The sequence below is a fragment of the Euwallacea similis genome, chromosome 7 (genome assembly GCF_039881205.1).
Source record: "Euwallacea similis isolate ESF13 chromosome 7, ESF131.1, whole genome shotgun sequence".
Taxonomy (NCBI): Eukaryota; Metazoa; Arthropoda; class Insecta; order Coleoptera; family Curculionidae; genus Euwallacea; species Euwallacea similis.
The window spans coordinates 4,464,795-4,479,555 of record NC_089615.1 but is presented as its reverse complement, the minus strand read 5'-3'; the positions used below and the strand labels follow the sequence as shown (position 1 = coordinate 4,479,555).

The window sequence follows — 14,761 nt, the reverse complement described above, 5'->3', positions numbered from 1 at the left end:
AACTAGATTACTACAGGGTCGGTTCAGGGACAACAATGTAACTCTTATGAATTGACTACCACAATAACCCGACTTGAATCTCATGGAGCACGCAAGCGACATACCGTAAAGGCATCTCAATCCGTTGATGGCGCGTGTTCATGGCAATTTAGTTCTTTAGAACATTGTTAGTGGCGTTACTGTAAGACGCTATAGATAGGGTGCTTTTGAGTAGGCCACACGTTCCCGTGCTATTCTTAATGTTCGCGGTGATAACACGAAGTAGTGAAGAAATTTTATGTGAATTTATTATGAATTAATGTCATTGTAGAAAGATTATAGTCAAAAGTATACTTTTTCCTTAGATTGTTTTGAGCAGTATATTTAGTTTTTGCTTCTTATGAACGGATGATTATGATATTTTATAATAAATATTTGGATTCCACGTGATGCATTAGTTTAATTGGATAATCTATGTATAGTGGTTACAAGTGCAAAAATTGTCGCAGAATACATTAAATAAAAAATTGCATTAGAAATAGGTTTATTTAAAACTCGACATTAGATGCTTAGCATTAAGTATTTTTGTGTGATTCGCTGTGTCGCATGAACAGCATTTTGAAATAATCGCTGAAATAACGAGGTTCTGTTGATCCCTAAGTTGATACTGTGGCTCATGGTGGCCACTTTATAAGCTTAAGCCCTATATTAATTTGTGGGCAGGGAGAACATTTGGGGAAGTGATGTTATTATATTGTTATTTCGTTATCTGCTAGTTTGCTATAAATAATAGATTTCTCCCACAATTTATCACAAAATTTCACGTTAGTCGTCGGTATTGGAGCGAGAAATGTTCGTCCCTCTGTAAAAAATTTCCCTGTTACACTTTCTATCTCATCCGCTTGCGCGAGATAAATCGGAGTCTGAGCACTTTCTTCTGGAGTCTAAATAATAATAAAAAAATGTTCCACCATATTCTTATTGTTCTATATTTCCTTTACCTTGCCATATGTCCAAACAAAAAATCCTAATACAGTTGGGAAGATATCCCAAATATTTCGAAACTGTTTAAAAAATATCTGGGTCCTGGTACCTCCAGGGTTATAAGCGTTACAAGTTATTCCTGTCCCTTCTAATTTTTTGGCAAATGTCTTGGAAATCGCAGCCGCGTACAGTTTGGTGGTTGGGTATATCTTAAAAAGATTTCCTTGACAAATTGTTTTTTTTGGGTTGAATTCGTACATGAAGCGAGCAGATACGAAATAAGCTAGTATAGAGCTAGTGAATATTATTCTACTCGGAGCAGATTTTTTCAGTAGATCTGAAAAGTTCGGGGGGTTTAAAAATGTACGATAGTAATCTAAAAATAATTGTCGTATACCTATTAGTAAATAGGTCATCAGAAAGTGCCCAAAATGATTGACCTGCATTGTCCTGTGTAGGCCATCCTCAGTGTAACTTGAATCAAGATATGCAGTTCCCGCGTTGTTAATCACAATATTCAGCTTATCCTCGGTTAAGTATATATCTTTAACAAAATTTCTCACTGACTGAAAAGATGCTAAATCCAAGGGCTTTCCTATGACATCAGGGTTGTGAGTTTTCTTGATTATTTCTTGAACCGCCTTTGAGGTATCGACGAAGTCAGCTATAATTACTCGACAACCTTTCGAAGCCAGACCTATAGCTATTTCAAACCCTATACCTGAAAATGCAAAATTTGAATTCATTGAAAATGTAAATTTTTCTGAGTGAATTAAATCAGACCTGCGGTTCCTCCAGTGATTAGGGCAGTTTTTCCTGCTAAGAAAACTTTGCTATTGCACCGAAAACACAATATGAGTTTATTTACTATGAAAATAATTCCGATTGGGGATAGTATTAAAAACAGTAAAATAGTCATGTTGTTGGTGTAATGAAGAACAACTAGTTACAGTGTACGGGACAAAACATTCAAATGTATAAAAGTTGTTCTGAATGTACTTAACAAATTAAGTGCGAGTGACGCGAATGAACGTCATGTATAAACGTGTTTACTGTGAAAGGATCGACGGGGTACTGTATTACCAGGCAATGTAATTATTTAGAAACGTGTGCTTTAATTATTTTATAGAAACGGAAAATAATATGAAAAATTTACACCATGGGTCTTTAATGGGGTTCGATGACTTCCATTTCGACCTAAAGAAGTTCATTTCTAAAATTTCGGAGTGACGAGTTATGACGTTATCAATGATGTTTTTCTCAGGAATATACCCAAATGATAATTTGATTTTATGTAGATAGAGTTTATTTTCAGGTATTTTGAGTATTACATATTTCATTTAATATTTTTATTTAGAAATTATTAGTTTGCTGCTAACTGCATTTTGTTCAGTTTTTTCCAAATAAGGAATTTACGTTTCCTTTTATTATTTTTCAAGTAATTTTTCGTAAAATTATAAACATTCAACATACAAATATATAACCCAATACTGATTTCAATGACAAAACGCATATTAAATAGACTGATGACGTGGATAAACGTTCCGCACCGACTTCGTATCAAATTAATTATCTTCTGAATTGTGTTGCCTGAAGGTCGGTACGCAGTCAACATATTACATAGAAACTCATTATCATATGATCATTATTTATTAATGAAGGCGACATCTATTTACAAGGAGGCCAGATTAATGCAATTCTTACAAGCTCGATTTTATGGCGTCAAAAAATTCTTTGTGCGGACTAAACGCGCACAACCAAAACCTATTTTAAATGATATAATTTAAATATTGTCATGAATACAATGTACTTATGCTAAAATTAGTGCCCCTCTGCCCCTCCTTATGGGGAGGATGGGGGGTAACTTTGATTTCTTAAATAGCATCCCTTACTTTTTATTGCAGATTCGAATTCTATGGCAAGAAACACGTAAAATTTGTCTAGAACATTTTTTTTTATTCACGATAAATCACGTTGTAATCAATGAAATTTAATTTTCATTTCGCCTGTGATTTACTGGAATGTTTGGTGAAATTTGCTTTAAAAAAATCTTATTCCCGCGCGTTGTTGAGGATAAACAAAATAACACATTTTTATTTCTTTACATTTTTGGTTTAAGCGTATAAAAAAAAAGAAATAACTTGAAGAAACAACTAATTGCAACAACTTGTGCGTATGTTCTTGTGTTGAAATTCCAGCAGACGCGCTCTCGTGTTCGAAATGCAGATTAATAAGTGCATTGAAGTTGAAGGCCATCGTTTTGAGCACTTACATTAAAAACTAACTGCAAAAAGTTTTTGTTTACGTTGATTTTAAAGCAAATTTCATCAAACACTCCGGTAAATCACAGGCGAAATGAAAATTAAATTTCATCGATTACAGCGTGATTTATCGTGAATCAAAAAAAATGTTTTAGACAAATTTTACGTGTTTCTTGCCATAGAATTCGAATCTGCAATAAAAAGTAAGGGATGCTATTTAAGAAATCAAAGTTACCCCCCATCCTCCCCATAAGGAGGGGCAGAGGGGCACTAATTTTAGCATCAATGTATTTCCCCCATGGAATAACTATACTTTCATAATAGAGGTTTTTTTCGTAGAGCACGTATTATTCGAGATCTTGCGATATCTCAAATTAAATGTTACACCCTGTATACTGACATTTTTAATCGAAAGTAACTTTATGACGCAGACACAAATCAACTAATATTTCTATGAGGTTATATTGACATATGCCAAAGTTATATTGACAGGTTCCAAAGTTATATTGACAGATGCTAAGTGTATTGCACGATGTCTATGATCTATTTATTTCGACCACTACTTACCACTAAATCTTTCTATATGAAAGGGGCGTGAGCAAAATTCCTGTCTAGAATATTTTTTAAATAAATGGTGTACATTGAAAAGCACCATCTCTATCACATGTATAGACATTTTCTTTGGTCAACAAATAGTTTTTCTTTTTGATGAATAATGTGACATAATTTGATTCTGTCAATCAATTCCTGACATATATTCATTATAATTAACATTTGGCAGTGGCTTCCTTACTTTTTGTTATCTTCTTCATTTTATAAAAACTCGCATTTACTCACCAAACTATCTCACTTAAACAGCTCACTGAACAGGAAAATACCCAACGACCTTTTCGATCTTCCTCACAATGAATCTATTCAGTCAACGATTCTACATCAGACAAAAAATTAAAAATTTAATTGAGGCATCATAAACTATGAGAAATCACGTTAATCAGTCAGTTAGTCACCATGAAACTGATCATACCAAACATTATAGTACTTTCAATTTTTCTTTTGCATTTCAACGTTAATTGCGATACCAAGAATAACAAGGAAATCACTATTAAAGATGCCTTGAAAAATAACACAAACTCTCGAGTCAAGTATGAAGCTACTAACGAAAACAACAATAGTGGAGAACAGGGAAATGTATTCAAATATGAAGCTCAGAAATTGCTAAAGCCATGTGGAGTAGATAAAAGCAACGACACATATCATAATGAGTTCTACAGGAGCAATGGGAATAATAATAATTATCAACATAAAAGAAATAAGTATAGGAACATTGCAAATGCTTACAGTGGAGGTTACAATGGAAATAAAAATCGAGGACTATATGGAGGTGCTGGAGATGAGGATGAAGATGAAGGATGGGGCGTAAACAGGTAAAATCGGCTTAAAAGTAATTATTAACCCTCAACCTGGAACATGGAATGGAAATAGGGGTGGATCTTCAAGATACAGTCCCAACCCACAACGAAATTACGGACAGACTTCAAACAAAAACTACAGATTCCACAGTAACCAAGACCAAGATCAGACTAATAATTATTACCCATACAAGGCTACCAATCAAAACCAAGGGTCTAATGGACAAGACCAATTCCATAACCGGGATTCTGGTAACAACAACCAGCAGGGGTATGGTCTATGGTTTTCTGGATCTCCTGGAAGAGGCTATGAGCCAAGCGGCACCAATTCGTTTGATGTAAGGAGACCTCAAAATGGCTACAACACTAACGAAAATTGTCCTGATAATGGTGGAAATATGTTTGGTATGAAGGAATGATATTTTGTTGGTAATTATGGAAATTTCTGTTTTTATTGCGAAGGGGGATTTGCCACACAGCCAAATAATCGTAGATACCGATCGAGTTATTTTAGGGAAGACAGTAGGAATGATGAGGAAGATGATGACAATCAAGCAAGTTATATTATGATAATTGAAGTTCAGTGTTTTAAAAAGTTGTAACTTTACAGTGTGTGAGCCAGTGTGTCTTTGGTTATATGCATTTGGTGAGTAAAAAAATTATTTCAAAGAAAGGTACTAGCCTGAATATTAGATAGATGAGGAGAGGTCTCCTTCGGAGACTTTGATTATCAAATGGGTGCAGGAGCACGTAGCGGAAAACGACATGGAGAGGATCAAAGCCTTGCGACATGTGAGGAAATGCTTTGCAACGTTGACATCTACTGGTAAGAAAGCCCATATTTCATATGTAGTCAGCTGGTCACCCCAATCCCTAATTTAGTCCAGAGTTTCATTCACCGGTCAAATTTGATTTCTTAGTAGTAGAATCTTTATTGCTTACATTGGCGAGTTAACAATAGTGCTGTAAGCACTTGGGCTGTGAAAATTTTTACCGCACGTAAGTCAAAATGAGACGTCTAAATGTCAAAACTTTTTTGCGAATGTCAGTATTTTTTTGTCACATGTGTGTTTGTCACATTTTTAACACACGCTAACCCTCAAATGAATTTACAGAAGACAACAAAGTTAACTAACATCTTGTAGGATAAATATTGTATCTAATACATGCGAAAGTGTCTTTACTGCACTCGATTGCTGTCCTAACGAAACGAAGCGGAATTTGCAATTAGCGTGCGGTAAAATGTCACTTCCCGCATTTCTCAGGTAAATAACTATTCCATGTAGGATTAACTGGTTTGAGGTTCCTATTGAATTGCATTTTCTATAATCATTGCAGATATCGAGGACGGTTGTGAATTCTCCTCGGAATTATCCAAATGTCTGCAATTGGATCTGGAATAATTTCTATAGAACATTATTATCTATTTACGCGTTAGATGCAATATAACATTACAGTAATAAATCGTACTCTCACGGAAAATAATTTATGTATCTTTTATTTCAAAACTCGCTGTATCGAAAATAAATATACAAGGTGTTCGACTTGAAATGAAGCAGGCTAACTTCGCACTGAAACTGCGGCACCACTGGCGAGGGTGGTACTTAGCCATAACATTTCAAGTGGAATAGAGTGATGCATTCATTAAAAGTATATTTCGGTGATGGTCAGCAATGCTGACTGACCATCAGAGACCTGCACTTTTCACATTTGCCTTTCGGGCAGTGAATATCCGAAACTCTGACTGATTCCAATGATTTTGTTCATTGTTTGGGTAAAGGATTTGCCAATGTCCTGATAGCTGAGGTCTATAAGAGTAGTTCAAGGAGCACCACAGATGTTCTTGTAATGATCTTAATACTTTGTTTATGGAATTCTTATGAAGAGTTGGTTTGCTACCGGAGAAAGCACTTGCCTGGTATATATAAGTTACCGAACATGACATCTTCAGTCCGTCTGCTTCCCATAAATGAGTTAACAACTATTTTCATTTAATTATTTCTCGTATATATCAGTATAGTTTCCATTTCATGAAACGTAACGGAAGATCAATATTGAGGGGTTTGAGCTCGTGGATTATAGATGGAGCGAAAGATCATGTTTTGATCAATTTATGTCTGTTTAGTCTTTATTAGGATTGAATGCTACTTTCCGTACGGTTTAGGAAATATCTATTGACCATGACCTCACGTTTTTTCATCTTTAGGAATCTATTCGATCAGATAGACATCAAATGAGATATGTCACGTTGTAGTTAATTCTTATTTTCTAGATTTTTCTAACTTTTTTCTTTTTCTTTTTTCCTTTCGTTTTAAATTCTAGAGATTCGAGAGTAAAATTATACGCTTTAAAACCAATTTGAACCGAAAATAGTGGTATATTTTGGCATGAATGAGAAATACTACCGGTCCTGTTACTCTTTGATTTGAAGCAGTGCATGAAAAGAGTTTTGGAATGGAAGAAGATGAGAAACTGATTTTATAAAATTTTACTCATTTAATTGATTTATTTAATTTACTTACTAGGGGTGTGGTTTTTTTCCTTGAATAAGAGGGTGATGTTGTTTTTCAATTTGTAGAATCCAATAAGCCCACAAAAACATAAAATTCGATTATGATGGTTATATAATTACATGTGTAAAATTTCACAAAAATCAAATAAATCGATTTGTGGGAAAAACGTAAAAGAACAATCAAAATTCCCACGAACGCGCCAAACGCTCTCGTAGCGATATGCTCGATTTCGATTAATAGCGCGACACGCACTAAATTGGGGATTACAGAAGAAACATTTTTCTATTTTCTAATTATGTTTTAAATTATTTAGTCTGTAGCAACGTCTGTAGTAACGTTAAAAGGAATTTTTATTAACGTCGACTCCATCCGGCGCGTATCCTTAAGAGCGAGATCATTGTTTTTAGATTTTGTAAGAAATTTGAGGGATAGATAATAGTAGTCGTATATTAATAACTATATTATTTTAGAATGCTAAACCGAACAGGCTTTAGGGACGTACAAGGAATTTGACAAATTTTTATAAGGATGTTTAAAGCCTTGCGACTTTATTTTTAAAAGATGATTAACTGTTTCAAAAGTGGTCTATTACACAGAAAATATTATAATCGGTGTTGAATAAAAAGAACCACATGACTTTTAAAACAATTTATCGATTAGCAACTTCTAATAATCTATTTTTAAGTAGATGATGATTATCCAATTTGCAGTAATTGTGCAAAGTTGCAACACTGTTGTTGAACATTATCACGCTCGATGTATATAGACATTTGCATAATTTGCAAAGCTGCTTAATAGTCACATTCCAGATTTAATAACTTTGTATAAAAACCTCAGAGTGTAAAAAATGAAAAGGAGTCGTAGAAGCGAGATAGTTTCAAAAGAAAGAACTTCAGGGGACTTCCATAATGCTTTTTCTATAGGACCTGACTCTTCCCAGGTATCTCAAAATAGGGTGAAATTTCGGAAATTTTGAACTAAATTTTTAAAAAATTCGATTTTGAAAAAATGCATCAATATTACTTAGCTCAGCTAGCAAAAAATCATATACCCTTAACACAAGACAAAACATCTTCCTCACGGGATAATTGATACGATATTTGCTGATCCTGTCTCCCAAGGGAACACACTATAAGCGGCAATTCGTGACGTGAATACCAGTGACAAAACTTTCCCGTATGTCGATAATAACTTGTTTATAAGGGTAGTTTAGATTCAGGAGGTGGATATCGGACGTAATAACCTTTTATAAAGACCCCACGTGCTGCACGAAATTTTATAATACGTCATAAAATTGCATGAACTTTACGTATCTGGAGATTCAAACAGGTAGGTGAAACGTTATTTTTGACTAAATATAGAGGAAATGGGATGTAATTTATCCCTTCTGCCGATCAGCTAATTCAAAATTTACAACGAAAACACCCACGTGTGACCCTAACATTGTCAGAGTTTGAGCTTTGCATGTTCGGACGGGTTAATAGAATAGCGCATCCCATATATATACAATTTAAACATGAGTTTAAAACTGCGTTTCGTGCGGGGGTGGTTTTGTTATGAGCAGCAATGAGCTTGGTGCATTTACATTTAATATGTATGAACTTGCCGTTAAAAGGGATAATTTATTTCGCGGCTTTTTAGAAGCGTGAGATAAGTTGCAGTTTCCTCTCATCAACTCATAAAATGGCAATTTTGTTGATTAAATCATGAACAAGGGTTTTCAGACTTCCTCTATCTCGTTTATCCGATCCGACGTTTAGCTCATAACTGGCTTGGGACGGTCCACTAAACCGGAAATGAGTATTACGTACTGACTCTGTCTTGTCATTAAACGATGTTAGGCAAAGCAGATAAGGGTAGATCGACCTCACTTGCTTTCAATAGCACTCATCGATTTGGACAATAAATTTTAGTTGAGAAAAAGAAAAAATGATCATGCCCTTTTATTGAAGTTTGAATTGTTTCTTTGCCGCGTTTCTCGTTTGATTGAAAAGTTGTTTTTAACACTTTTCTGTAGTCGATGAATTTTTCCCAAATAAAATATTTCCCACGTCACAGCCTTTCGCGTATTCTCAACAAAACGTGAAAGTTGGCAAAACATTTTCAATTAAAAGTAATTGGAACGATTTTTCCCACCTGAATCTTTTATTGCATTGCGGACGAAAGAGGAAATTCCAAATTAAATTACTGGGTAAGTACTCCCACATATTTCACATAGTCGTTCAAATAAAGCGGGGGTTGAAATTAATTTTTCATATTAAAGACTTTAATCAAAAGTTTATAATTAGGAGACTCCTTTCGAGAATTGCGCCATGTGTGCACATACATGCTCTTAGTTAGCAAATACTTAATTGTTAAAACTCGTAATTTGTTGGAAAACTCACACCCTTCATCACTCTGATAAATTTAGAATAATTTGCATATTTGCTACAGCTATATAAAGCCTACTTTGTATGTCTTATAAATATGCATTACGATTTTCAGTTTCAGCGCCTTAGCCATCGTCACAGGAAACTAAATTTTTGGTACCCGCATTAAAGAGGTTGCTCAACTTCAATTAAATCTTTAGCTATTTAACATCTTTTCTCTTTGTGAGGTATGTAATAAGTCTGATGTAATAGCTAATAGGCAAATTGTAATGTGGTATAGTGATCGCTCTGATATGTGGACAATTCACATTTTTGTGACCGCGTAGAATCTCATATCTTCAGTTTTAGCGCCATAAAGGCAACATTGTCTTGTAACAACCAGAATTCTAGAGTGATTAAAAACTTGCATCATATCTTACGTCTTAAAATTGCTATAACACGATGTTGTCTTATATAAACAACAATGGGTTTTAACGTGCATTAAACTGAAGGGTGTTGTCCTAACATTGAAATTAAATTGTCCCCATCCGCCTTTTCTTCGGTCGATAAGCTTTTATCTGGCGCAACTAAACGTTTCTTAATGATAACACGAATGGCCTAATACAATCCCTTCTCCGATTTCTCCGGATTTCCTGAGAAGCCAGTTATGTTCTTAAAAGTTTCCCAGATTCTGGAAATCATTACTGGTCCGAGCAAACGTGATAAAGGAACTTCACAGTTTATGTTTTAATCGACTAAATGCGTTTAGGTTATTGCAAAGCAGCGTCTCTTTGTCTAGTAAAGTGATGGAAATCTACGGCTGTTGCGGTGTTATTTTGTTCCCACTCGAGGGAGGCTCAGGTTGTTTGTTTCCTATGAAACTTGATTGACATCAATCCATGTTTATTGGTGCTTGAACGTCTTGGCTTTATATCTGCTATAGGAGACACAAACAACACTATGTTGATTGGTTCATGAAGGCTGTTCACTCGGGTTGCAACTAGGTATACATACTCAAAATCAGGCAGTGCAACAAGAAAGTACACAATTATGGATTAATCCGGAATGTTAAGTCTGTCGCCAATTTCGTTTAAAATAAATATGTTTGTTTGAGTAAGTATTACAACGAATTTCAGGTTTTTCAAGCTGTATGTAAGAAATACACTATTGGTCGGTACTAGTTTTCAGGACTGTCTGTATATTTAGATTTAGCTCAAACGAACACAACGAAATATTCAATAAGCTCTTAAAACTGTATCGTTATCCCGGAGCCATTGGTTTTATAATGCCCATAATTCTCTCTCTTTTAAGGGTAAGTGGTCGCCCTAATTTTTTCACAGAAAATCTGTAAAATCCACCAAATCAAACATCTGCTGGGAATCCAAACACCTAATCATTTTCCAACTTTCTGTAGTTGAGATTAGGAAAATTACTGGAACTGAATCTAAATTATCATATTTTAGTACACTCCAGTTGAAGCTAAGAAAATCCCTGCGTTCGTTCCTTCGGGCGCAATTTGGTGCAAGTGCTTTTAAAACTATTAAGTAATACTATTATAACTATCAAGTGTAGTTTATTATCCGGTAATGTTTTAAGAATATTATATTGTGCTATAGCCTAAGTTCGGATAATAGAATAGGTTTCTAAACATGACTTGTCAGAAACTACGAATATATCCATGCTTCCACGTTTATTATAATTAGTACATCTTTGAAACTTTCCCTATATACACGTACTTGGTTAACTATGCTTATCTTACCATAGAGAGCCGTTTTACGTGCGTAACGATTGTGTTCCAAATATTACCCTTATTCACTTGCTGCACAAGCCCCTAAACGGCGATTTGAACCGAGACCTAATTATTGTAGTTAGACAGTTATCGATATTAAAAATAGGGAGCACAACGTTTAGAGGTAAAGAGTACGTAATCTGCAGAAGACTTATTAGGCTGCCAAATTGTAAATTATAAATAAATATCAAATTAATTATATAGTGGTAGTAACCAAGGCTCCTTTCCTGTTAAGGATGAAATAAAATTTCATCATTGACTTCTGCTTTCATTCGTATGCCAGCTTTGCTGTTGGTAAACTTACCGACACTTCAATAATTTAGCCCTAAGTGCCAATAACTCAATGTACTGACAACTTTGTCAGAATAATTTCCATGGAGACCCAGAGACCATTCAATGCTCTATCTTTATTTCAGCGTAGTTATGGAAATTGCCCCACTGGTAAAATTATCTGGACATTTTCAGCACTTAAGCTCAATATATCAATGTCCAGGTAACTTTATCAAGATAATAATGTCTATGGAAATAGTCAAATTGGCCAGTGTTCTGCTATAAATTCATAGTTTCTACGGAAATTATCTTGTGGCAAGCTTATCAGGAGTTTGATATATGGGCCCTAAATGTTGGTGCAATTCTCATTTGAGGAGTCTGCCAAAAGTTTTCTCACACCATGGAAATGAATAGCAAACCATTGGTCAGCTTTTTCTCCATGGAAATTAACTTCCAGATAAAAGAATTTTTTTTCATTTTTAAATCAAAAAGATTTGGAAGATTATCACTGTGATGAGAAATCAAGAAAATTTCTTTTTTAATTAAATGTAAATTTTGAATATAATGTTATTAACAGTGAACAGTAACGTATCATTTTATGTTAAAAATCCTTGAGTCCTGAGTTGAGTACGCTACTGGCAGGACTAAAGAATGTAGATGGTGATGAAAGTAAATTGAAATATTTAGCCGCATTATACGAGAAACTAAGTTGAAACATGGCATTCTGGTGCTTAGAAATTGCTGGAACATTCAAGCTTCGGATAACTCTACTCTACAAAATGGTAAATTTTGGGGTAAAAGGAAAGTTCATTCTAAGCAAGATGTATGGTCGAACTTTCTTGTCCCATAAATGAATCTTACACATTGAGTTTGAATATTCTAAATTCTACCCCTACTCTCAAAGTCCAGGCAAGAACCATATATCAAATCGGAATAGTTAGATCTTGAAAAATAAGTGATTCATATAAGTTTTTTCTCAATTTTTAAGAATAATAGGCTTTCCGTGCTAATCTCTTTATGTTATCACAGAACCTCAGATCTATGCTTATAAATAAACATAAGTTCCCCGCACAATACATAAACCGCACCCTTTAGCCATTTATTCTGATGCTAATAGAATCTCTAGATGTTGTGTCAATGTCTTCGGGCCAAAAGCATAATGGACATGTTACGTGAATTTAGTTTCAAGTTGTAACTCACACAAAGGTACTAAGAGCTTCTAAGTCGAAATTAACTTTCTGTTCAAAGTTAATACAATCTCAAGGAATAAAGGAGCAATACAATTGAGTATCTTTGTCGGTTAAGTAATGAATTACAAAAATGTAATTTTGGAATCCCATTTAGGAGCATACTTTTTAGAAAATATTGAATTAAGGTCTTCCTCATAATTTGATTTCCTTTCATGCAGTCAAAAGGAGACAATTATTTTATGAAACACTTTGTACTTTACAAGGGACCTTAAGCCTTTAGCTTGCGAAATACGTGGGGTAAAAATTTGAATCGATTTTTTTTAACAGTTGGATTAAGTAGGGTTAATATATTTAGTTTTACAGGCTGCTTTCCGAAAATTATTCGACTTAGCACCAACCTCCCCTACTTTTACAAGCTCCCACCCACCTCCCCAACCAAATCAAATCTTCCAGATTTTAGACATCAATTTATATTCTGCGGTTTCAATTTGTAGTTCGGGAATTTTCATTTTGAAAGAAAAATTGCGAAAATTCCTCCACATGTTAATTCATTTGCTCCAACGCGTCTTGTGCTTTGGGTCAATTTTGGTCTTTCCAAGTAGTATCGCAGAATTGGGCTTAATCGGTTAATTGAGATGTGGAAAAAATCGCTTGTAAGCCCAGATTAAATTCACTTTAATAACAAATAAATAAAAAAACGTTTAGCTTCCATCTCGTAAGAATCAATACACGAGGGACTGGAGATTGAATCCCCCCAGCCCAAAAAGCTCGCTAAGCTATCGATACCTCGATAAAATTGAGTACTTTGGGAAGAGTATGAAACATTTTTATCGACTTTCCATCAGCCGAGTGTATCGGTAAATAAAGAAAGGACCTGAACGATGTTTTTGTTTTCCCCAGTTTTCTGAGTTAATTAATTAGGGGATTTTTATTATGTCAGTTTGATTGGTAGCTGAACTGGATCGATACGCAACTTTCCCATTGAATCAAAACTCTCCCAAGAGAGGAATATTTGCATTTTTCCAGACTCTGAGGAAAATGAAAAGTTATAAAGTTGTATTCTATCTTATGCAAATTTCTGGTTTGCATTTGCCCCGCATCCGGAGACCAAACTTGTGGAAACAAATGAAGCAATTTTAGAATTATTGTAACGCTCCTGAGAGCTACTTAAATTTTACATTTCTCAAAATTAAACTTGGAAATGAAAATCTTTAGGTTGATTAAACTGAATTGCACCATATAAAATTTAAGGGAGAGCAGGAAATAATTAAATTTTATTATTATTTCTGCCAGAGTCAGGTGCTCTAAAACTTTCATATTACCATCCGAATTCCTCTCAACTGGCATGCCGTTTTTACTTAACTTTGAAGTAATTTGTATCTAATGGAATACGTAGGAACAACACTGCTGGCAAAATGGCAAATGCTATACCATCCTTCAGGTAAACATCAGATACCTACACACGAGTTTGTGATTACTTAGTAATGAACTTGCAATGCACTAAATCTAGGTCTGCCATTATCCTATTGATCCAGCATTAGAACCACTCAGGTAGAAGGTAATGCAATGACTCTGTAATATCACGTGATTACTGCGACAAGCTTTGACGATGCAAATGTATTAAGTTTGCGGCTGCCTTTGAAAGGCATACACTCGTTACAACCTTATGCTTTTACATTAATAGCAAACCGAGTTCTAAACATACGATTTTCGTTTCGCAGGTGTTGTTTTCATTATTTTTGCTTCTAAAGTTGGTTATAGCTACTACTTTTATGCATTTGCAAGGGGAGTATTTTAAAATATTTCCTCGCAACAAAATTAGAGGTACCCAGATTCTGATAATGTTGCTCTAATGTATTCAGATCTACCTGAACTTTCCCAATACCTTTTAAGTTAGCTGGAGAACGCTCCATGTTCCATGAAACTTATGTAATGCAATAGTCTGTACTGTTATATTTATGAGGGCCTCCCTTGATGTATGGAGAACTCAGCAGTTCTCCATTCATCAAGAGAGATAT

General features: G+C 34.7%; 2 protein-coding genes across 3 annotated transcripts; one reads left to right on the top strand and one right to left on the bottom strand.

The window, feature by feature from the left end:
• Positions 1–433: 433 nt before the first annotated feature.
• Positions 434–2,002, bottom strand: LOC136409913 (retinol dehydrogenase 12-like). 2 transcript variants are annotated; one of them, XM_066391768.1, is made up of 4 exons: positions 1,747–2,002; positions 1,361–1,627; positions 981–1,300; positions 434–923 (listed from the first exon to the last, which is right to left on the bottom strand). In XM_066391768.1, exons 1-4 carry the CDS (start codon positions 1,880–1,882, stop codon positions 729–731), a joined length of 918 nt encoding a protein of 305 aa, XP_066247865.1. In that variant the 5' UTR covers positions 1,883–2,002; the 3' UTR covers positions 434–728. The 2 variants fall into 2 exon arrangements, with proteins under 2 accessions (XP_066247865.1, XP_066247864.1); XM_066391767.1 differs by having other exon boundaries at positions 436–923; positions 1,361–1,684; positions 1,747–1,999.
• Positions 2,003–4,224: 2,222 nt separating this feature from the next.
• On the top strand, positions 4,225–6,072 carry LOC136409843 (probable serine/threonine-protein kinase clkA). Its single transcript, XM_066391652.1, has 6 exons — positions 4,225–4,648; positions 4,707–5,038; positions 5,096–5,187; positions 5,244–5,279; positions 5,327–5,459; positions 5,972–6,072. Exons 1-6 carry the CDS (start codon positions 4,233–4,235, stop codon positions 6,034–6,036), a joined length of 1,074 nt encoding a protein of 357 aa, XP_066247749.1. The 5' UTR covers positions 4,225–4,232; the 3' UTR covers positions 6,037–6,072.
• Positions 6,073–14,761: the final 8,689 nt, after the last annotated feature.

What these genes read in the sequence shown, in the direction of transcription:
- LOC136409913 (XM_066391767.1), bottom strand. Translation starts at nt 1,882, where the DNA reads ATGACTATTTTACTGTTTTTAATACTATCCCCAATCGGAATTATTTTC. An exon ending in AATCACTGGAGGAACCGCAG is followed by an intron (nt 1,685 to 1,746) that starts GTCTGATTTAAT and finishes TTGCATTTTCAG; the next exon opens with GTATAGGGTTTGAAATAGCT. An exon ending in GATGACCTATTTACTAATAG is followed by an intron (nt 1,301 to 1,360) that starts GTATACGACAAT and finishes CGAACTTTTCAG; the next exon opens with ATCTACTGAAAAAATCTGCT.
- LOC136409843 (XM_066391652.1), top strand. Translation starts at nt 4,233, where the DNA reads ATGAAACTGATCATACCAAACATTATAGTACTTTCAATTTTTCTTTTG. An exon ending in GAAGGATGGGGCGTAAACAG is followed by an intron (nt 4,649 to 4,706) that starts GTAAAATCGGCT and finishes GAATGGAAATAG; the next exon opens with GGGTGGATCTTCAAGATACA. An exon ending in TCTTTGGTTATATGCATTTG is followed by an intron (nt 5,280 to 5,326) that starts GTGAGTAAAAAA and finishes CCTGAATATTAG; the next exon opens with ATAGATGAGGAGAGGTCTCC.